At 35.5% G+C, this 23,487-nt stretch overlaps 1 protein-coding gene and 1 long non-coding RNA gene across 3 annotated transcripts; both read left to right on the top strand.

The window, feature by feature from the left end:
• Positions 1 to 6,187: 6,187 nt before the first annotated feature.
• Positions 6,188 to 9,128, top strand: LOC144446501 (uncharacterized). The gene is made up of 3 exons (XR_013481960.1): positions 6,188 to 6,210; positions 8,493 to 8,567; positions 9,086 to 9,128. It is a non-coding gene; the product is annotated as an uncharacterized LOC144446501 (long non-coding RNA).
• Positions 9,129 to 9,638: 510 nt separating this feature from the next.
• Positions 9,639 to 23,306, top strand: LOC144446761 (ciliary-associated calcium-binding coiled-coil protein 1-like). 2 transcript variants are annotated; one of them, XM_078136591.1, is made up of 9 exons: positions 9,639 to 9,752; positions 10,451 to 10,557; positions 11,245 to 11,414; positions 12,131 to 12,275; positions 12,729 to 12,801; positions 15,497 to 15,671; positions 17,300 to 17,356; positions 18,031 to 18,134; positions 22,760 to 23,306. In XM_078136591.1, the coding sequence occupies exons 1-9, from the start codon at positions 9,642 to 9,644 to the stop codon at positions 22,841 to 22,843; spliced, it is 1,026 nt and encodes a 341-aa protein (XP_077992717.1). In that variant the 5' UTR covers positions 9,639 to 9,641; the 3' UTR covers positions 22,844 to 23,306. The 2 variants fall into 2 exon arrangements, with proteins under 2 accessions (XP_077992717.1, XP_077992718.1); XM_078136592.1 differs by lacking the exon at positions 17,300 to 17,356.
• Positions 23,307 to 23,487: the final 181 nt, after the last annotated feature.

Genomic DNA, 23,487 nt, shown 5'->3' with positions numbered 1-23,487 from the left:
AATATTCCCACAAATGGAATGCTGGGAAATTAGTGCACCCTCACATTTTACATGTAACACCGATGTTCCTTTCGTTTTTATGCATTCACCGTACAGTCTTTGTCCGACGTATAGTAGCCTGAAACAGGCAGGTAAAAAGACAATGAGCTATAGCCAGTACTGGATTACAGTATTAATGTTTTACATACCATGGTTTAACTAATTTGCAATTTTAACGTAAACGACTAAGCCACCTGGTAGGACTATAACATATATTTGTTGATCTAATAGATTCACGCGAAGTTGGCACATAATCTGATTAGATAACATGTAGCAATAAAGGCACGAGCGACTGTCGACAGTCGCTCGTGCCTTTTTTGCTACATTTTATCTAAAACTAATCATGTAATAGCGAGCTCGAGGGCCGTAGGCTCGGGCCTATGGCCTTCGCTTTCAGTAGTACACGATTATAGTAGTATTGCTCCCGATCGGAGCGAGGCGACGACTTTAGTTTTAGATAAAACGTAGCAAAAAGGGCACGAACGAACGACTGTCCACTGTCTAGGTATTAAAAACAGAACTATAAGCTTAAAGCTGATTGATGGAGAGAGGCAATAGACTCCGACGGTCAAAAGCAGTGCGAGCATCGTTAGTTATTTGTTGTTACCATTGATTTCCCTAGAATAAAATAAGGATCGTTGTGGGTATTTACAAGTCTTAGAATAGTAACAGTGAGTACCGTGTTCTTTGACAACCTCTTAGGAGATGTATTCGACATTCATACGGTATACAGATCTACAAGCTTACACTAGTACACCAACAACACAGTATATAAGACTGAGTCATGTGAAGCGACTTTCGAATACTAAATGATTATATTTACACAGACGACCTGATGACACTCATGGGTAATTATAATATATGATATATTGGGCGATAGCATATTATTGAAATAGTCACACACGCCATGTTTCTGGTTTGGTTTTAAACTAACAGTTCCTTGATACAATAGAATACGACATCGTCGGTAAGTGGATTCTTTATTTTGTTGATTTGTATCTATGTTGTCTGCATCAATTAGTATTCTACTCCTTAAGAACTCGAATTAGTATCTTTGTACATTACATAAGCGATTTGATAATATACTTTGATGTATAAACAGAAGATAGTCAAGAAATATATACCATCAACTGCGCCAACAATGTCAGATCTCAGAAGATCGTCAAATGTATATATACTAGATAGGGTTTAATATTATATTTGTTTTGTGTCTTAGTTCGTATTTTTTTTGTATAAAAGCAGCTTGTACCACATCATCTGTCAATAATTTAGCTTGGAAGGGCAGGTTGAATCTGAGAACGTTATGCAAATAGATTCATCTCCGTTTATACATTGTAACGTTTCCATGGTAACACTATTTACATCACAACGTTATACTTCACACATTGCAAGAAGGATGCTTATGTTTAATGGGTACGGCATCCACTTCGTTTGTCTTTTACAGCAACGCGTGTGTTGCCATGACAACGAACTGTACAACTGCATAATCACGTCGCTCGTAATACTTCCCAAGTGTTTATAGCATATGGAAAGTTGTCCTATTTAGAAATCTTCCTTGTTAGATCGTAAGGTAAAAACGGATGTATCGCTTGCAATGAATAGTTGGTCCATTAAGAATACGCATTTTACTTTGACGCCTATCCATCATTAAGGTAGATGTAATGAATTCAATATCAGCGTGGTTTTAATGCACAACAGCTTGTAATTTTACAGCTGAATGAACAATCAAACTGAGTCGTCATGAATCATGCGACTTGTATTATGACGAAGGAGGTTATAAACTCGTTCCTTTCACACTGCATTGAAATCTGCTCTCTATATAACAAGAGACTGGACCTCGGAGACAGCTTACATACAAATCACAGGACTTCATCCAAGCACGATTCGATTCAGTCGTCAAATGAAGCTTGTACAGATAACACTTTACAAATACAATCCCCCATACAGTAAGCAATTTTGAAACTAAAAACAAGTCTACCAATGAATAAACAGGGGTTTCATCCGCAAACTAAACGTATTTACTAGACTAAGTGCTGATTACACCAAATATTAACATTTTGAGCTAGTTTAGCGTGATTCTCTAAAGCCAAATGACTTTTCCACTCTCCATGTGTGTACATGTCAGTGTGTGTGCGTGTGGGGGGTGGCATGCACCGGGTTCATTGTGTTGCAGTATATATCAATAGTATATATATCACTATTGATACTTCGCCGATAGCAGGAATCAAATTCTCTGTAACATCAAACCGTGTCTGACGTCACACCGTTTTATTGTTGCTTAAACATCTATAAACTCTACCTACACAAATGTTAGCCTCAGTGCATACTTAAGCTGAGTATAGCCATTCTCAAGCACCATTTTTATACGATTTATGTATTAAAATAGAATTGATAGATTTGACACAGAGCTGGTTTGGTAAACACAATGTACATTTACAGACTTCTATTGTCTATGAAAGATATTGAAATCCCAATGATGCGTGTCTGACTTTGATTGACGTTTTAATTTACAACTACGTCATATAAGCCTAAAACTCGTTGGAACTGTTCCATGTTGCTAGTAGAGAGTACCGTTTTCGCAAGTCAGGGTATACTTTTTTTTCTGTGGAGCCCTGCTGTGTTGTCTGTTAAGCGCTGCTGCAAAGGGACAAGTGGTTTACGACGATGGGAGTACAGAAAAGACTAGAAAAGTCTTATTAGTGGAACAGGTTTCTTTATGGCAAACCTTCCTGTAAACCATGGCAAAACATAAGTGTCTCGAAGTATGATGAGAATGATGACTAGAGTTACCGGTTACCTAGGTTACCAAAGTGTTTTTACATTATGTTTTCAATTATTTGCCATCACACCGTCAACCTGTGTACATACGTCATTGAGTTTTGATAGCCTGCTCGTTATGAACCCCGGCTATAAACTTCCATGCAGTAAACGTGGTGAGAAGACCTACAGTACCACCCAGCTGGCTAGACTTTTGAAGACTTGCGTTTATTCCGAAATTTGCTAGCCTAGAATCCATTCATATGAGGATATTTGTTCTCACTATTCCCGGCTACGCGTAGATATAATGATCGTTTCACTAAATTGCTGACTTTCAATGTAATGATGACTTTATTTCGCGAATTCGGCTGGTGATGGCACAATTACTGTCTTTGTATGGTGGGTTAGTAATTGTTTCCTAGACTGTCGACAGTCGCTTGCGCCTTTTTTCCCGACGTTTTATCTAAATTTAAGTCGTCGCCGCGCTCCGATCCGGCGCAATACGACTATACTCGATCGCATACTATAATCGAGGGCCGAAGGCCCGAGCCTTCGGCCCTCGATTATAATATGCGAGTATAGTAGTGTTGCGCCGGATCGGAGTTTAGATAAGACGAAAAAAAGGCGCGAGCGACTGTCGACAGTCTAATTGTTTCCTATTGCTGACTTTGTAATAGTGACTGTGTTTCATTGTAGGTTGCATTGGTGATGGCACAATTGCTGACTTTGTAATAGTGACTGTGTTTCATTGTAGGTTGCATTGGTGATGGCACAATTGCTGACTTTGTAATAGTGACTGTGTTTCATTGTAGGTTGCATTGGTGATGGCACAATTGCTGACTTTGTAATAGTGACTGTGTTTCATTGTAGGTTGCATTGGTGATGGCACAATTGCTGACTTTGTAATAGTGACAGTGTTTCATTGTAGGTTGCATTGGTGATGGCACAATTGCTGACTTTGTAATATCATGGTAGATTAGTGATTGGTTCTCTATTATTGCTGACTTTAGGTTAGTGATTGTTTCACTATTGTTGACTTTGTAATCTTGATTTATGGTGAAAGTAAAAAAATCCCCGCTCGGTTGGATTCTAGGCTACAAATTGGGCTGTAGTACCAATTGTATGCTATGACTCTGAGAACAGAAAAGGATGAGAGAACACTTATAGAAATATTGGATATTTTCAAATTTTATTTTCTAAAATGAACTCACTCAGGTAAAATACGTAAATTTCAAAGTTGCGCCCCCATTATTATATGGTCGTGGTACCAGGCTAGCACTCTGTGATCTTGAAAAGATGTCGACATTAATTCAAAACTTTGAATTCAATTACTATAGCCCGAGGATGCGGAAATTTAATTATACCTTTCCTTCGGCTTCCGAATCATTACTTTTGAAAAGTCACATTCCATCTCTTAACAAATAAACTTTATAAACATTAAAACAGTGAAAAATAAGGCGGCCAAACATGCTATGCAAAGATAAAATCGCTGTAAACACTTCATCGAGAATGAAATTAGTCAGACGCATGCGCTTTCGCTTTATTTCCTAGATCCTCGACAACGCGCGCGTCAGGTGCTTCGATACCACTCACTTGATGGCAAACAATTCGATTTACGAATGAACTATTATTTATTTATTTATTCAAATATTGACAATTGCCGTTTTAAGATACTCCGTCCACTTGTTGAAATACTTTAATATTTGAGTTGGTCGCGACCTCCCGGTTAAAAAGGCAACATTAAACGGAACAGTAGAAGTTGCAAGAATGTGCCGATTACACACACACACCCCTGCCTGGCAGAACGTCCGCGGCCAGATTAAAGTGTTGCTGCAACGTTTATGAATGAACTTTACAAGCAGCAAACATTAAACTTTGAAGGTTTTTTTATCTGTAATTCCACAAAAAAGTAACCCCATTTGGTTAACTTGTGACCATTGAAGTTCACTAGCTTGTCACCAATTTCTCATTTCAAACGCATGGTTGATGATATACATGCCATATACCCAGTCATGTATGCCATCCAACTATTAAACCCCCAAACCTATCATTAAGAACATAAAAACTACAATAATTTTATTAAACATTGTACTTCGTTGACATAGATAGATTACATTAGATGCAACATGCGCAACAGTTTGAATGCGTAGAAACATGTACAGTTTGAAGTGAAGTGGGGTTTGAGTGGCCGGTATATCACATTTCGGGAGCTGTCGAGTAACTGAAAAGTTAATGATTCCAACGTATTGAATTTGTGAAGGCTTGAGCGTTGCCATTGATTCACCGATATTGATTTGGGTGTCAGCTCAATGGGAGTGTGAAGTCAGATTAGGTTGCCAAGAGCCGTTGGTTATAGACTATTCACATAGCAGTCAGGATTAAAACAGTCAACTTGTAAGCAGGAAAATATCCCGGAATTCACCTTCATTGTGTCTAAACGGGGGATTGTTAGTGGTCGTAATTCTAAGGTAAGGAATCCAAGATTACTATGTTTTAAACCCAGTACTTAACGAGCTTTTATAGGCTTTATATTGTGTCGTCCAACCACCTGTTTGATGTAATGGCCAAATACGAACGGATCAACAGTACCTCGTAAAAAAATCGAAGTCGTCAACTCGAATTTCAAACGATAGAGCCGGGGATTCGTATGGCTCCGTTATCGAATCTTCGTCCGTAGGCTAAGACAAAAAAACCGGCTTCGTGCTTAGGTTCTTGAAACATCTCCCAGTAACTTGGTCAAGTATACCAGTTTTAAGCGATCGATGTACATTGAAGTGTTTATACGACCGACAGTGCATCCAGGTCAGAACGATTTACACATAGTGTCAGGTGTTAAAAGTGTCCATCACGAGGCTTTTATGATACAAACCAATATCTTAGGTGTTCAGTTTTACATTTCAGTAAGTACTTGATTCGCGTCAGTCAACACTTCTTTATTCATGGGAGAGACGGCAGGTGTGTTTCCAAAATAGCCGTGTGGTTGCATGGTTACAGCGATGTATTTCACTTACTCGGGTTGCATTAGGTTATGTCGATGCTTTCCTGATTAAAATGACAAATGAGTGTTTCAATAAATGTTTTTTTATTCTTTGTCTCATATGACATCCTTCCTGGGCAAGTGTTTTCCCCATCAATCTTCTGGCGGCCAAACAAATTGCGTAACATTGTTGTTCTCGGGTTTCTTGCTGTCATCAACACGCCAACGTCTATTATCATTTCTCTTACAGACGACCTAGGATACAAATATGTACATGACGGAATCCGAACACTGACTCTTTTCGATCAAAAGTGGCGTTATCATATCGCTCGTAGACGAATAGAATTGTTATATTTTTGGCGCAGTTGACAAATCAAAGCCGTAAAATGTCAGATAGGAGGATGTCAAGGAGAAGCAGCACTATGGGCATACGTAGAGTAAGTGGTTGGCTTTTGTTGAGTTGTTTACAGTTTTCTAGACCGCTTCTCGAGTTTCTTTTCTCCACATTAAGCTTATAGGAATCTAACGTATCAAGTCTAGATCTGTTGCAAAATGTCGCTGTGTGATATTTACAGTAACTGTTTCAAATAAAAACTCAATCCACGAATAACAAATGCATGTGATATAGCTGTAGAAACAATACGGATGAACAGTCGATTGGATTCATACATTCCCGCTCACAATGATTAAAAAAATGTAATTTTAATTAGGATTCAGCACCTTTTGAACTAATCGTAGATGATGAGAGACTGAAAGAGATAAAAATAGGTCAGAATTGATCGGATATTGTGTCTCAGTCTTTTTCCTTTCATGTCCCTCTTTCTACGTATACTTGTCTGTCTGTCTGTCTGTCTGTCTGTCTGTCTGTCTGTCTGTCTGTCTGAGTCTGAAACAAAAGGAACCAGTACCACGTGACAGGTAAAGAAAGATGTTACAGTACTCATTTTTAAAATCAAGATAGAAAATACGTCTATTGCGCCCTGACCTTTACAAAACTATTTCATTTTGACATTCTCTGCCTCTTTCGCTATAAAGAAGCCTTTGTTACCTTTGAAATCAATATGGGTATAGATATGTGAGTGGAATACTGGATATAATTTCCAGTACCTCTATTCAGACATAATTGTCTCTGAGTACTGTTTGTAGGACTATTTCCAGTTACTTCTGCAATCACAATATAATGAATATTGAACCTTCGACCCCTACATGCCCTGGCAGTGGTAGCTCAGAACTCGATAGATTACAGAATGTCGTCACTATGACAACGTGAAGCATGTGCGCGCATAATGTCAGTCTTGAAAGATTCTCATGAAATCTCTCTGTATCCTTTTCCAAGTTGTTATGGTAACCAGTGTGAGTTGTAAAGTCACTTCGTGACACGGTCTCGGGATATTACTTCTCATATTCGATTCTATAACGAGGTATTACAAATAATGGTATGATAATATGTGAACTATTTGTATTATATAGTTAATAGAAATAAGTGAGTGATGTTGTGAATATGTATAATGCTCATTAAATTGCAGCTGGCCATGTACTTGAACCACTTCCAATATTTGTTTTATGTCTCCGAGTACCTGAGATTGGACACCTATACATGTACAATAAACTGTATCGTGATATTGATATCTAATCTGTGTATCACCTAGTCGCAGTACAAATTCTCATACCCCAGTCATGTAATCTATACTACAGTGTGAAGTACACGTAATTCAAAGTCTTATACACCGTTATATGTGTTCGTGAGGAACCAAATAGAATCCATGGACAACTTTCTGGAGTGATCACTTGAATCAATGTGTTTGTCCTATCTCATTGTCTGAATACCAAAGTTTGTTTAAACAAAGACAGAAAACTTGAGGTAGATAATGGAATGAGTAAACCCAGGTGTAACTCATCGATAACTGGAGATCTTGAAATCGCTCTTCTTTGAATATCACATGACTATTAAAGTATAACATAGTTTGACCATCGAAAATGCGGGTCAAAGATCAATAACTAAAGTGTTAAGCTACAGAATAATTAACATATATAACAAACATTACATGCATTTCATGTTTGCATTAGCCTGCCTATTAGCTATTGCGCATACACACAATAGTTTTCACACACACACACACACACACACACGCGCGCGCGCACACACACACACACACACACACACACACACACACACACACACACACACACACACACACACACACACACACACACACACACACACACACACACACATATATATATATATATATATATATATATATATATATATATATATATATATATATGCAATGGCCCTGTTCTATAGTTGCTCCCAAAAGTTGACAATACGAATAGTTGTTCCGATAATGTAGGAAAAATCAATAAGTGTAATAGTAGATGAAGAATACAGAATCGATCTTATAAAGCTTAACTGAGATAAATCGATAGAGTGTTGTCAATGATTATTCATGATTTACGGAAAAGAGTCTGTGCTTCTTGAAAGCACTATCACTGTATATAAAGGAAATTGTAAGAGCAACGGTGTTGATTATTTTAGTGCATGGACTGGTGTACACAAATCTTTTCAGTATTTTACACATTACTGTTTCTTAGCTTAAAACCCTATCTCCATTACGAGTTGCTATCATACCATTACTACAAGGTAATGGATAATGAGAGTCTCGTAGTGAAGATTAGGTTTTTAAGCCACTCTATCTTGACTCTGTACACTGTATAGGGTAGCCTTCCTGTTAGTGGTTTATCGCCCTCAACGGCGAGAAGAATGTCTCTCCAACCCACGAGGTTGCTGGAAGTAAGTGACATCACTCCTGACCATGGACACATTTATATGATAAAATATTATAAAAGGGCACCAATCACTAATATAATGATACATGCACCCAAAACATAATTCTAAGATAAAATTAAATCCACTGTTTCTGCTATCCCCGCACAGTAACTTGTGGACTGTGATAATAACCAGAATCAGGAGTTTACCAGTAGTTTGTATAGCTATACCCTGTTCGCAAAACTTGGAACCTAATTTATATATCACGTGGACTGAGTGTATGAGGTATATACGTGAAAAATATTTCAAACATCATTCGGTAGTTAATAAGATTATTCACAGCCCACATGTGCCTGTGCATCCTGCAACCGCGTCATTTCATATAAAATACATCCATATGTATGTAAAAATAGTTGTGCTTGCCTAGCCTATATTGTCGTCTAATTGACTTGCAGTACATAATCACATGCATGTCATATCATACCATAATACCACTGATATCCCCCCAAAAACTAATTCTTTGGCGCATTGTTTGTTTCCAGGGCAGTGCAACGAGTACCTCAAGTACTGGTAGCAGAAAGACACTTATGAAAGACGTAAGTAATTATAATTCTGGTCAAAAATACTAAATTATCCAAGAGTACCAACTCTATCTCGAATTATCCCATATTTACGGGTTTCAAACCATTTTGATAATTCCTAGCTGTTTAACGAAACGAAAAATAGATGACGTGAATCAGTGTTGTCGTAAAATGGTGTATTATCTTACGTGAAATTAAATATTCAAATTTGTTCAGGCTTTAACTTACAACTTGATTTGTAAAAGTTATATATTGCATCGTTTATAAGTAAACTATTCTCTCAAGCAATTCTTTCGTAATTCTTGTTGATTTACCGTCTTTTTTATCTTTTATCTACTCTCACAGCGTGGATTTAGGGTAAGTCGCGTTTATTTTCATGATTCTAGTATTGTACTTGTAGGTTGCGTTGTATGGTGTGTGGGATTAAAAAACTCAAATCTCGGGAATTTACCGCGAGATTTCATGATATTGTCATGCGCGTGCGCACTTTGCTTAGCAACAATTCCTCCGAATCAAGATGGCGTCCTCCAGGCCTTCGACGAAGAAAAGCAAAACAAGCGCACCCAGTATCCAAAGAAGGGGATACGGAGCCGAGGCATACGCAGATATCGACTGGCGATCATTGAGTGTAAATATCACATCACTTTACGTTGTGAAATTTTACCGAGAAATGTTTTTCGAGTTATTCCACGGTTGTATACATGAGATCCCATCCATAAACTAGACGAGTGATAAACCTCCGCTCAGATTTTCTTAAAATTTTGCGGTTTATTTATATCATGTTCATGTATAAACGCTCTTGTGATGGTATTCAGAGAAATTCGAAGAGTATTGTAAATTTGCCACTTGTCATGTGCTGTCATAACACGATCATCGATCTGAAGTGTTAAGAATACATTACATTTACAACGTACAATCTTGAGTTTTTGACAAGAACTTGATTCCCAGTCTGACCAGATAGACGCTGTCAATAACATTGCACATACAACGTAACAGTGCATGTATTACAAAACTGTCAATGTTGCTTTGGTAAATAATTTTTTAAACATAAACTGATATGAACAGTCTCCTGGTTTATTGTGGTATCATGACAATATTTCTCTTACCAACATTGTTGTTTGGCTCCCTTGGCTATTAGCATCAAGGGTAATAGGCTGGGAAAATGGCACAATAGCATCACACGACCACATTCTAAAAAATCATCAACCCAGTTATGTGAAGACTTCATCTAACAGAGACTGTCAGATGTCTTTGCCAATGTCATAGACACCTCCATGGTTTGTGTTCTAACTTTTTAACTGAAATACACCTTTTCTCATACCACAGGATGATGAGGCACGAGCACAAGAAAGAGAGGGTTCCCTTGCATGGAAAATTCTCTCAAATGCTCAAATGCAAACTCTACAAGACCTAACAGTTGAAGACCTTGAAAAGTGAGTGAGCTTGTTAGTTGTTTTTCCATTATAATTTATACACAATTGTATGATATCGTTATCACTCCTTTGTTTTATCAAATTATCAAGGCTATTTCTTGCCATGGTGTAAATACATGAGTCATTTATCTGTGTGTATACAATATTGGCAATTATACAGATTGTTTCCTAAATCATAATATGGTCAATGTGAAGCCCTTTGTAGGGTCCAACTGATTTCACACATCTGCAAAGAGAAGTGGTCATAATATTCATTAATGTTCATTTATTGAGAATTGACATTTTCAGATGGTTCTTCCAGATGAAAATAATATATATTATTCAGTCAACTTCCAATATTATCACATGATATTTCATGGTAAACATTGAAAATTTTATGAGCATTGGTGTGATACTATGTGTGGTAATATATAGTATGAATCCATGATAAGATACATGTAGGTGATAGGGAAATCATCAGTATGATGTTTCTGTATAAAATGTCGAGCAACTCCTAAGCCCATCATTCATAGATAAATATTAGTAGGTGTGTCTGCTTGATTTGTGGAAAATAGTACATGTTACTTTACAAAACAAGACCAGAAACCCTACCATGTGGGTAAGTTACAGAGTATGATTTGGTACTATTGATGCAGTGTGCTACTTTTTTAAACATTGGCTCACCTTTTTTTACACTTTCATTTATAGGAAAATGGCTGAAATTCTGAAATTAACTAACCACCCTGTTGACCTAAATGAAGGTGTTCTTCTGGACTTCTATGTGTCTAGTTTCTGGTGGGCAAAAGAACAAAACTTCTCAGTACAACAGATCTCTGGATTCATCACAGTCTTAAATACACTTTTAGAAAATATCAAAGGTAAGATGAATATCTGTCAACCTAGAGGTCTGCAAGTATTTTATTACCTTTGCACAAAAGTTTAGAAAAGTTAAAGCCCAGTTTGGATTAGGATTAAAATTTAAGTGTTAAAACAGTTGTCTGGTTGAACTGTATGTATTGTTCGTTTTGAACAAAAGAATGACCCCACACAATCCTTATGGCTCCACTGATATGATAAGATAACACTAATGTGACTGGTTGGGTTTGAATCCTCAGAAGTTCTAAAACGTGGCATATTATGAATTGTTAAAAAGGTTAATGATATTGATAAAATGAGTACTTGTACATTGAACAGTCTGTCCTCAGATAAAGGGAACTGTATTTTGGACTGATTTGCAACAGTCACCTGCTCTGTTGGTATTCATTACTATTAGTATTGCCTATTTTACTGTAGAGTAATTGCAGAGTCAGCTGATTGTATCAAACTCACTGTTCTTACAACATTTCATAATGAATAACAACATTGTCTACATCTCTCTCTCTCTCTCTCTGTTTCTCTCTGTCTCTCTGTCTCTCTCTGTTTCTCTCTCTCTCCGTCTCTCTGTCTCTCTCTCTCTCTCTCTCTCTCTCTCTGTCTCTCTCTCTGTCTCTGTCTCTGTCTCTCTCTCTCTCTCTCTCTCTCTCTCTCTCTCTCTCTCTCTCTCTCTCTCTCTCTCTCTCTCTCTCTCTCTCTCTCTCTCTCTCTTCCTTCACAGACAAAAAGATGAGTTTAGTAGACAACCTGAAAGAATTCAAGAAAATGTTAATTGGTATTGGTAATGAAAACAGCGAATTTAGTGGAGGACTTGATTTCTTTGACATCAGCCAAGCTAAAACTTTAACAGATTATCTACAACAGACGTAAGTATTCTCGTTGTATGACAGCAGTTTATGATTATGATAGCTAACAACATGTAAGTTTGCTTGGGTGTAGTGGAAAAAGTTTTAAAATCTGATACAAGTGAAATAGGGGTAAATTTACTGTCAACACCGTCAGTGCTTAGATCTTTTACAATGATTATGTAAGAAAAGAAAAGAATAAAAAAGAGAATTTATATGGAATGATGCCTTTTGAATAAAATTGAATAATTTGAATATAACTTAAATTAACTTAAATTAGATTTCTTAACTTTTTAAAATAAATTTGAAAATACCATATCACAGGATGAAGTTCATTCCCTCCATATCATCATGATGTATGTACATGTATGTTATTTGAAATGACACCTACATTGTATATACAATGTAATATATATATTCAACATAACTAATACCTTCTTCAATTCTAATTTTCTCCCACTTCCTCTATTTTAGATTTTTCCAACATTACAAGTTATATGAATTTCTATTTCATCAGGAAAGGGAAGAACAAATTGTGTGTAGAGAAGTGAGTATAACTTTGCATACTTGTACAGTAAAAGTTTTTAAAACAAGTTAAATCTTCTGTGTGCCATCCCTGACATTCCACAGACAATTTAGTGTTCCAGACAATTCATTTACAAGAGTCAACTATAAAATCTACAATATTTTAAAACAAAATTTTGAATATAATTTTAAAAAGATGATAATCACCAAGGACAATATTAATTCAAGATATTAAATTTATTTTAACTCTATGATGTGATTGTTGTGATGTATTTATCAAAATTGTACAGCAAATCATGTCAAAAATTATTTTCTCTATCACCCATCAACCTGAACTTGGAGCAATTCAACACTATGTTCTTGCTAATTGTTAAAGTTCACAGTTACCATATTTCCTGATTTTTGTCATCTTCTCAATGACTTTCATTCTCAATGACTGTAATAGGATATGGTTTCTTGATCATGATGAATGTACTAGCCATCGATGTCTCTACTCATGATGGTAGCCAGTCATAACGGCCCGTGAACTTAACGGCCCGTTATGACTGGCATTCCTCATGATATGTAACAAATCCCCCATTATTAATTCAACTGAAAATTTCCATTTTTCAGTCTTTCACTGCTGAAAAGAAAGACAAAATTTATTCATTTCATTTATTCTCCCTATTTTGAATCTCCTAATAATTTGGTAACTGTACTATTGTATCCTGCATTCTAATTTATGTAGATCTCTCATCGGTCATATTGTTGGTTCCGAAATGTATCATGCACCTCCATACAATGACATGTGTTTTTGTACACGCACTCTACCCAGGGGAAAGGTTGTCACCTGGATTTACGCATAAAAACTTTTACCATAATTGGTGTCATTTAGTCTGTATTATATAAAAAAACTCATGGTTAGAAGGTCAATATGAAATGTCATTATAATTAGATTGAAAAAAAAAAAACAAGCCAAAAAGTAGTCTCAAAAAGGACAGCATCTCATGCAGTACATCTTGGAACCAAAAAATTGACTTATACTCCCCATGCAAAAACCAAAATTCAGTCTATATTTGATGTAGAGTAGTTAATAACAATGTCTTATTTCCTTCAATTTCCCTACAACTACTGTCTCATGGTCATTTTAGGAGAAAGTAAGTAAAGGGGATATTTCCTCATGAGGTCACTGGTGTTGTTTTCTATTGTATCGTAGCACTAGTTTCTAACTAATAATTTCACATTATCCATTGCACTAATCCAAAGATTTGTAAGATGTGTTTGACTTTTGTCAAAGTGTACTGCAAGTTTTGTTCTTAGTCTTCATGATCATCATCCATGGTTTGTGGTAATGTTAATTATTGTAAAGTTACACAAAATATTTGATGTACTGTGAACAAGATTGGAAATAATCAAATCATCAAAGAAAAAATATTTAGACTTGTCCTAAATATAGTGAAACAAATCATTCAAACAAATAGATACATGTGTAACTTGAAAAATAATTGGTACATAAGTCACCCTGTTGTTTTTCCCCAAAAAATATTGTAAAATGATTATAGGACTTACAAATTTCATTTTCTTTTTGAAATTCAAAAGTGTCCATGTTTACAGTAACGTTCAAAACTGATTGAAATCTGAAAGAGATATCAATGGAATTGATTGTTGTTTATATCAGTTCTTCGACTTTCCTCTATGATTTGACAATTTTAGACTACTTCCTTTTAAGAGATGGTAAAGGTGAGAGAGTAGCAAAAATAAACAACAGTTAAAATAAATCAAGTATTTCTCTATCAGATGATCAATCAGTGTGAATCCTTCAAGTGATTCTAGATGTTCACCAAAGTGCATGCTGTATAACATAAATATAGATATATATATAGTGTAAATGTGTTATATGATTATTACTGTAAGTGAATAAGATTTCATCTGCTTTAATATTGGCTTGTCATATATGATAGGAGGGGTAGTTGTTGATCCCACACTTATCAAGTAAATTGCTGTAATTTATGCATGGCTGTATTGCATATTAAATGCATGGCATAAATATAACAAATGATATATAATACCAGTATTATTATAGTTGTAAAATTAAATTAATTTGAATGTTCTTGAGTTTATTGGGATGTTAACCTTAAATGATAACTTGAAGGAAGGTTTGCAATATTGTTATCTTCCAACGACAATGTTGCATGTTATAATGTTTGGCTGATTTGGAGAGCACAGCAGTCGGATCAGACATGTTTGGGCTGGAGTTAAAAGGAAGTATCTCCAAGAAACAATGCATTGATACTATGATTTCATTATTAAAACAAAGGACTGCATTGAATGATGGCTGTGTAATTCCACCAGATGTATTTAAACTAATATATGCAGCAAACTGCGTAAACATACATATATTTATCTAAAGCTACTTGTCTATGTACACCAGGTCATTGAAATTGTAAAATGAAGTAACATAGGTTGATTATAACACATTATAACACCAAATTAGCTCTACTTGATAACTGACCAATGAATAACATGGGATTACTGTATCTTATATATAGGATAAGAACATCTAAAATGTTACTTTTAGTTACAGAGCTATAGGTTTGGTTTATGAGTAATCTTACACTGTTTCTGTTGTTGGCACAAAGTGAGTTTTAACCATGAGTCCATGACATATGAATAATTTGATGTAATAAGACATAACTAACCAATATAACCAATATAATGACATTATTTACACATTACAGCTGGTTATTGAAGTATTACCTAAAGCTGATTTGCCCTACCCACCACCCCTAGATGAGGGTATTGATGAAGACATTTACAACAGTCAAATAGCAACACCTGTTACATCACCTGAAGTTGATGGAGAAGAAACGGTAGAAAATGAAGCTAAGGAGGATGAAAAAGGTGTATCTGCAGGTGAGTAACTAATGAAAGGCCTGTGTTGGAATAGAATTAAAATTTGGTATGGTAGAGGTATAGAAAACATTCGTTTTGAACAAAAGAATGATCCTGTTTCTACTAAGATAGGAATCAAAGAACACAGAATTCCTACATTTGTGAGCTGCTAACGTAAAGTCCTGTATTGGATTAAATTGTGGGTTAGAAGTACAGTTGGCCTGTAGAGATATAGAAAAGTTGCATCTGAACAAAAGAATGATCCTATGTAATCCTTATGACTCCAATGGTAAGATGGCGACACTAATTCACAAACATGGATTCAAACATTTGGCTTTACATAATATACCTAGTTAGTTATAGTCTTGGTTACCCAGACTCTCACCACTTGGGCTCTTCCTTCAGACCACCAGGCAAGAATGTGGGGAAACCACATTTCAACTACCCCACACCAGGAGTCACACAGTGCATTTCTTCCAAGTCATAAAAAATGGGCGTACGAGGCCTGTTTGTTGTAGTTTAGATGTATCACTCACTTGAGAAGTGATAACTTGTCGCAAAAGTACCTAAATCATTTAGCCTACAATGTTGGAAGTGAAGTATTCCTCAGCATGCACTGCTCTAGAATCTAATTCCTGCACGGGCGAATTGGAATCTCGTTTCCCTGAACTTTCACTTGGAGAGGTCTTGTAGGCAGAGCCCCCAGTGGCAAGAGTCTGGGTAACCAAGACTAGGTTAGTTACTGTCAGACATTAATCTAATGGTATTTGCATGCATTTTCTCATGAAACAAAGTGTCATTTATAATATTTAAGTCAACGCAGACACCTATCCAAATAATTTCAAGTGGTGTTCACAATACTAAATTCTTAGAATTTGAGCTATTATTTTAAAAAAGTACAAAATTCTGAAGTAAGCAACTTAAAATAAATGAAAAGTGAGAATGTACTGTGCATGCTGTGTGCAAGGAAACTTTGATACTGAAAATGGCCTTACGTGCAAAGTATCGCATGAGTAGGATAATGTTCAGTTATGTCAAATTTATTTGTAAACTACCATCTTTAATTTTAGTTTTTTTGCAAACGACTGTACACAAACTTTCACATGGCAAGTCTACAGATTCAAGCTTATGTCGTATTTAGATAGTTTTAGAAAATTGATCCCCAACATGCCTTCACCCACAAAATGAGTGTTATGGTCTATTATCATCATTCTGGGCCAGATCTGGACATTATCTGTGGTGTACGTATTTGTTTAATGTGAAGAACTGCATATTCTAGTAACCATGAGGATTGATTCAAAGACGTAATTTTGGGTGCATCCAAAACACTGTTAATATCACTGATGAAAATGCACACCTATAAATCTTTCATCAATACATGTATATGAAGATTTGATGTTCATTTCAAACCTAAGATTGGCATAAATATGGAAGTGGTTGAGTTGTATTTAACACTTAGATAAAAATTAAACTGTTGAGGTGGTGTGAAATATCCCTTTACTGTAAAAGCAGAGTTTGCAATGTTTATAACGTTTCTTACTTTCCAACAAAGGTTGTGGATTATTTAGGGTACCAAAGGTATAAAATAAAATGGTATTCAGCAAGTCTTAGTGATTGTATATTTTTTCATTAAATGTTTTTACCTATAGCAACAACACCCAGGCCTTCAATGGATTCACCAGCAGTTGACAATGTTCAAAGTGAAGGTCTGTGTATGAGATGTACTGTGTGACTGCATTTAATGACCCTGCATTTTCATTTCATTGACATTTTATTAATCTTTCATTCCACATGCATGCTCCACACAGCTGACATTCTTTTTATTGCCAAAGGTGTTGCAACTTTTTTTTTCTTTACATAAGAGTGCACAGTTGGGGTAAATCTGACTTTTACATCTCAGAGAGATCATGTTCATGTAATACATTCATGAATCATATAAATATGAAAAATCTAAATTAACAATATCATACAGTATCAAAATGAAAACTCAAAAATCATAACTTTTCATTGCCATTTTTCTAAAAACATTCATAATTTTAATAAAAACTACAAATTTGAAAACATTATCCCCACTTCTAACCTTTCCACCCCATGTTCATGTTGCTTACCCTTTGAAAAAAAGAGGGTAAACCAGATGGGGTGGGTGGGGGAGGGGGGTTAATGGAAAGACATACAAGTACATGATAAACACTTCTCTTTGCTATCTATTTAAGACTACATTGCTTGAAGCACTCTCCATCCATGATGTAACTCTGCATGTCGATTGTATATATAAATGAAAGTATAAAATGTTTTCCAGGTGTGGTATAAGGTATCTTGAATTTTGTTAGGTGTTATGACAATATCATAAATGATTTAAATATTGCTGTTTGTCTAACAGGTGATACAGAGACTCCTGCAGTTGACCCCTTAGAAGGAGTCACAGCAGAGGATGTTAAGAGAATCATGGATGAAGTGGCCAGGGACATGCTTGGGGATTTACAGGTTAGTGTGTGTGTCATCAACAATATACAACAATATACAACAATGTAAACAACTACATCATAAATTTTAAGACTTAATTCTTAGACTTAATAGATCTTTACTGCTGAGGCACATCATAAAATAATGTACATTGGATTTCCCGATTGACACCATAATTTCTGCTCCACGTGCTTCACATGCATTACTATAGGCATGTTCTTGTTCTATTTTGACCCTCTAGCATGAGGTTACGTAAAATGCTGTTGCAGGTACTGAGAATAAGTTGACCTTCTTGTTCTATTTTGAACCTCTAGCATGAGGTAAAATGCTATTGCAGGTACTGAGAATAAGTCAACCTTCTTGTTCTATTTTGACCCTCTAGCATGAGGTAAAATGCTATTGCAGGTACCGAGAATTCCATGTTTTCATAAATTTATGGAACGCCTCTTTATTTTGCACATAAATCTGAGATAGCAGTGTGTTTGTGTGTTCAGCATTCACTGTATCTCTGGATGGACTTCAACTGGCCTACTTATCAGACCTAATTCATATTAAGCTAACTTTCAGGACACGCTGATCACCTGCCAAATGTTCATTGCATGAACTCAATTGCAAATTAATTAGTGTTACATTGCAGGTGTGCTTACTAGCATGCCCTGTTTGTGGAATAATGGATAAAACCTACTTCAAAAAGAATGTAATGACCAATATCTATTCTCCAGAGGTTTCCAACTACTAGTATACAGCACCTATGAACTTTGTGATTTATTAATAGACACTGGCACCTGACAAATTGCTTGATAGTTCCAGTGATTGATTGAATGTTATACTAACCTATGGTGATTAAGCCATAGCAGTAACACTGGCGATCATTAGCATAATTAACATTCATCATATGTTAAATTTCTAAGTCTCTGTCACCTTGATTAATAGGAATTACTTGCATTAAACTTAAAAGAGGCTGCATTGTGTTGTTTTTGCAGTCTTTCATATTTAGATGGGTTAATCTCTGTCCTTCAAATAGTACAACAATAGCAATAAGTAAGGATGACATAAGATCCATACTATTGTGCATACAACACCCTATCCTCTAAATCAACACATTTTTTTGCTGATTCAGAATTTAAGCTCTAAAGCTTAATTAGACATCATTGCATTCAGGTTTGAAGGTGAAAGGGTCTTAGGCAATCTTTTAATGGGCTTTAATTCATCATTTTAATTATCTTATGATGAAAATGGAAGTGTTTTTCTTAGTGGTGGCCCACAGTTTTCTCTTTGAACAAAGTTATGTGAGCCCTGAGCCCCGCTTGTTAAAATGAAAATCACATTCCAAGCATGTTTATTGTATGCTCAAACCATCCACCAGACCTTAAATGCTCATTTTGTAGTCTACAAGTGGGCTCTGTGAAAATATTGTAGGGACAGCACTGTACGCATGTGTGATCATTTAAGGTGGATGTTTTGATAGATATATATAGCATCTGGCTGATAACACAGTAAAGTTAAAACAAAAATGAGGATTGTATGAATACAAGAATTGTGTGGTTCAAATACATTGATGTCAAACTTAATGCTGGTCACACTTTAATCTTCAATATTTCTGGAGTATGTCATGCTTGTTGTACATGACATGTATTTGGCAAAGGAAAAGAAACAAATATATGGGTGTTGATGTATTTATTTGATAAAGGCCAACATACATGTACCGGTATGTGGCCTACTTTTAGGACAATTAATGTATATCCTGGCACAAGCCCAGATGCTGGGGTATTTTTTTTGATAGTGCTAAGGCCTAATAAAAATATTTTTGTGGTTCTGATTACACTCAATTTTAGAATAGGTGGGGTAGGTAGATTTTTTATTTTATTTTGTTATATGAGGTGGTTATTTTTATTTTTTCTGTGTGAGTGTCTAGTTCAGGTTTTCCATTGTTTTCCAAATGGTCTCTGTGTTGTGTATTTCTTCCTATCAGATGTACAGGCATTACAGATTGGAAGAACAGTTTTATACAATGTATTGTCTTTTTAATTTGATGTCAATTTTTGTGATTTTATTATTTTTTTCTCAAATACTTCAAAAAAGCTTAGGGTCAACAGTGAATAGGTAGGTGGGCTTGGGTAACCGGAATCAAAAAAAAAAATTTTAGGCCTTACAAGTAACTTATTCAGTCAGTCCACTGTATTCAGTGCAATTGTTAATGACACATTTTACAATAGCAAGTGTAGAAATATGACCCATTAAGTATGTTAGCCAGACTTATTTGTGAAGAAAAAGCTTGTGCACATATTCAGGTCAAATAAATCCAGTGCCAAAAACCATGACTACAGTATATAATCTATACAGGTTATGGTAGTTATAATTATAAAATTAATATGTTGATTGCATGTTAAGCCATGATCCATCATCCATGTAAAGACATACTTACATAGATCCAAGTAAAGATTTTTTAATATGCTGACATTGCAAATCTGAACAATTCTTCCTATTCAGCTCTCATGTACACACTTGTTTAATATCAGGTGAAAATTAACTATATTTGAATGAACTGTAACTGGAAAGAATGAGATAGCTAATCTTTATACCAGATTACAAATGTGGTTGAGATAGCTCTATAAGAGAAAAGTACAAATTTGAACTTCAGCTTTTCTGAGTTCTGTATTTGGACTGAGTACATAAATACCATAAGTTTACTCAGATTCTATTTCATTTACTTCAGCTAGTTATTGTCTGACCTCCATAAATAATAATCATCTTTATTTAGACTGGATTATGTTCTTAAAGTTTTATAAACTTGTCTCCCATAACCACCCAGAGACTTGGCTATCTGAGTCGACATACTACTCTAGTGAATGACAATTTCAATCCGGATGACCAAGTCTCTGGGCTATATCTCTCCAGAAGTCCAGTGAGGGCCAGCCCTCATGGGTTCAGTGTCAATGCAGGAGAAACCACAGTGCCCTTGAAAACCTGTGTTGTTTGGTAGAGTAAAACTGAAAGACACACTACTAACTAAATAACAGTGTGGCAAGTTTACAGACTTTTGAATGATCACCTTCATGTGAATATTGTGCAAGTTGAGGAACTCATCAATGTACTCCCATGTAAAACTTCATAGGTTAATAAGAAGTGTTCATATGTTGATACAAATGCTACTTAGTAGACATAAAAATTATCTATGTAATCATGTAACATTGTATGAAAAATGTATACAAAGCATTCTCAAAGCAGTGAAACAATTCTTCATTCAAATCAAATATTATTCATTAGAGTATTTTACTTGGTACAGTAACATGGAAACTATAATTGTCCACAGCAATGGAATGTAGATTTACAACACAATTTTACTTGGTGCAGTAACATGGAAACTAATTGTCCACAGCAATGGAATGTGGATTTACAACACAATTTTACTTGGTGCAGTAACATGGAAACTAATTGTCCACAGCAATGGAATGTGGATTTACAACACAATTTTACTTGGTGCAGTAACATGGAAACTAATTGTCCACAGCAATGAAATGTAGATTTACAACACAATTTTACTTGGTGCAGTAAAGTGGAAACTAATTGTCCACAGCAATGAAATGTAGATTTACAACACAATTTTACTTGGTGCAGTAACATGGAAACTAATTGTCCACAGCAATGAAATGTAGATTTACAACACAATTTTACTTGGTGCAGTAAAGTGGAAACTAATTGTCCACAGCAATGAAATGTAGATTTACAACACAATTTTACTTGGTGCAGTAACATGGAAACTATAGTTGTCCACAACAATGAAATGTAGATTTACAACACAATTTTACTTGGTGCAGTAACATGGAAACTATAGTTGTCCACAGCAATGAAATGTAGATTTACAACACAATTTTACTTGGTGCAGTAACATGGAAACTATAGTTGTCCACAGCAATGAAATGTAGATTTACAACACAATTTTCAGTTCAAAAATGTATGTAGGATCACCACTGATAAAGTACTAAAAAACAGTAGTTTTTCAGTGTGTCTTTGGAGTATCAAAAATAACTGTGGTTTACATTTGTCATAAATATATGACAATATGTGCTGGTGAGCAGCACTTGAATCCTGCACACAAGTTTTCCCCTTCAAAGTGTCAGCACAGCATTGAAATTTTGGCTCAACATGTTGCCTGAAGTGATAATTTGCATGGAATATGGACTAGCTGCCAATCTTTGTCAATCTGGGTGAGCACATGTGATGTGCTCATACTGACCTCTGAGATTTGTGAATGCTGAATAATATTGTTGCCAGAATGCCAGGTGTCAATGTAGCTTGCAGTGTTGGCAACCGTTTGAGAAGTATTTTGTGGAACATTTGTATCAACACATGAACATTTCTTATTAACCTATGAAGTTTTACATGGTAGTGCATTGATGAGTTCCTTGAGCTGTGCAATAGTCCCATGAAGTTGATCATTCAAAGTCTGAGTGGACAGACTGTAATCAAACCCTGACTGCAGTAGTGCCTCTATGAGTAGATGTTGACAGATATTACAATCTCTGTAATGTAGAGTGTTGTATCCTGTTTGGCACAATCTTATCAGATACATACATGATCTACTAATCACATTTGGCACACTCTTATCAATTATTTGCTTATACTTCTCCGTCTATTCATTTTAGGTTGACGTTGGCAAGAAGTTAAAGGAAAGGGAATCAGAAATCATTGCCAGGATAAATAAAATTCACAGAATTGCTGACTCATAGTATAGACTATAACATCACCAGCAATTATCAACACACCATGTAAATATGTATCAAGGACATTAAATACATCATAGATCCTGGACCAACCTTTGTATTCTATGGAATTATGCTTAACTCAATATCAACAATTGTTATTTCATTATGTTATTTGTTTGTCATGTACATGTTGATATTTGTGCTTACACAAATCATGTCCTCAAAACCCAGTTTTAAGTGAAATGTCTTGGACCCAGTAACCTTCTTTCTTCACTCTGTACATATTATCAGTTTTGTATAACAGTTTTTGTGTGAATTTCATTGTATTCATAACTGCTCAACCATTCTTTAAAAAAACAAAAAAAACAAGGACTCGTAATTATTCCTACTTCCATGAACAAAAAGACTGTTTTGTATATTTGACCATGTATAAATCTCTCTCAACCTTGAACATTCATTGTATATATATCGGAAATGATATTTGAATAAAGACGACTTTTCAAAGTATAAAATACCATAACATTGTTCTATTCTATGTAATTGTTTCTTTTTAGTTCTGGTTATGATAGGACAATGTATGTACTTCGGGGGCTGTCTGACATTGTTTCATACCCTCAGGAAGTGAATTATGCAGTGGAAATTACAATGCATTTAAACTTATTATGCTT

This window comes from Glandiceps talaboti, chromosome 15 (assembly GCF_964340395.1).
Source record: "Glandiceps talaboti chromosome 15, keGlaTala1.1, whole genome shotgun sequence".
NCBI lineage: Eukaryota > Metazoa > Hemichordata > Enteropneusta > Spengelidae > Glandiceps > Glandiceps talaboti.
Note: the sequence above shows the minus strand (reverse complement) of the source record. Positions and strands in the feature narration are given on the sequence as shown.

Coding starts and splice junctions, on each gene's coding strand:
- LOC144446761 (XM_078136591.1), top strand. CDS start 9,642: ATGGCGTCCTCCAGGCCTTCGACGAAGAAAAGCAAAACAAGCGCACCC. Junction 11,415..12,130: donor ACTTTTAGAAAATATCAAAG/GTAAGATGAATA, acceptor CTTCCTTCACAG/ACAAAAAGATGAGTTTAGTA. Junction 12,276..12,728: donor ACAGATTATCTACAACAGAC/GTAAGTATTCTC, acceptor CCTCTATTTTAG/ATTTTTCCAACATTACAAGT.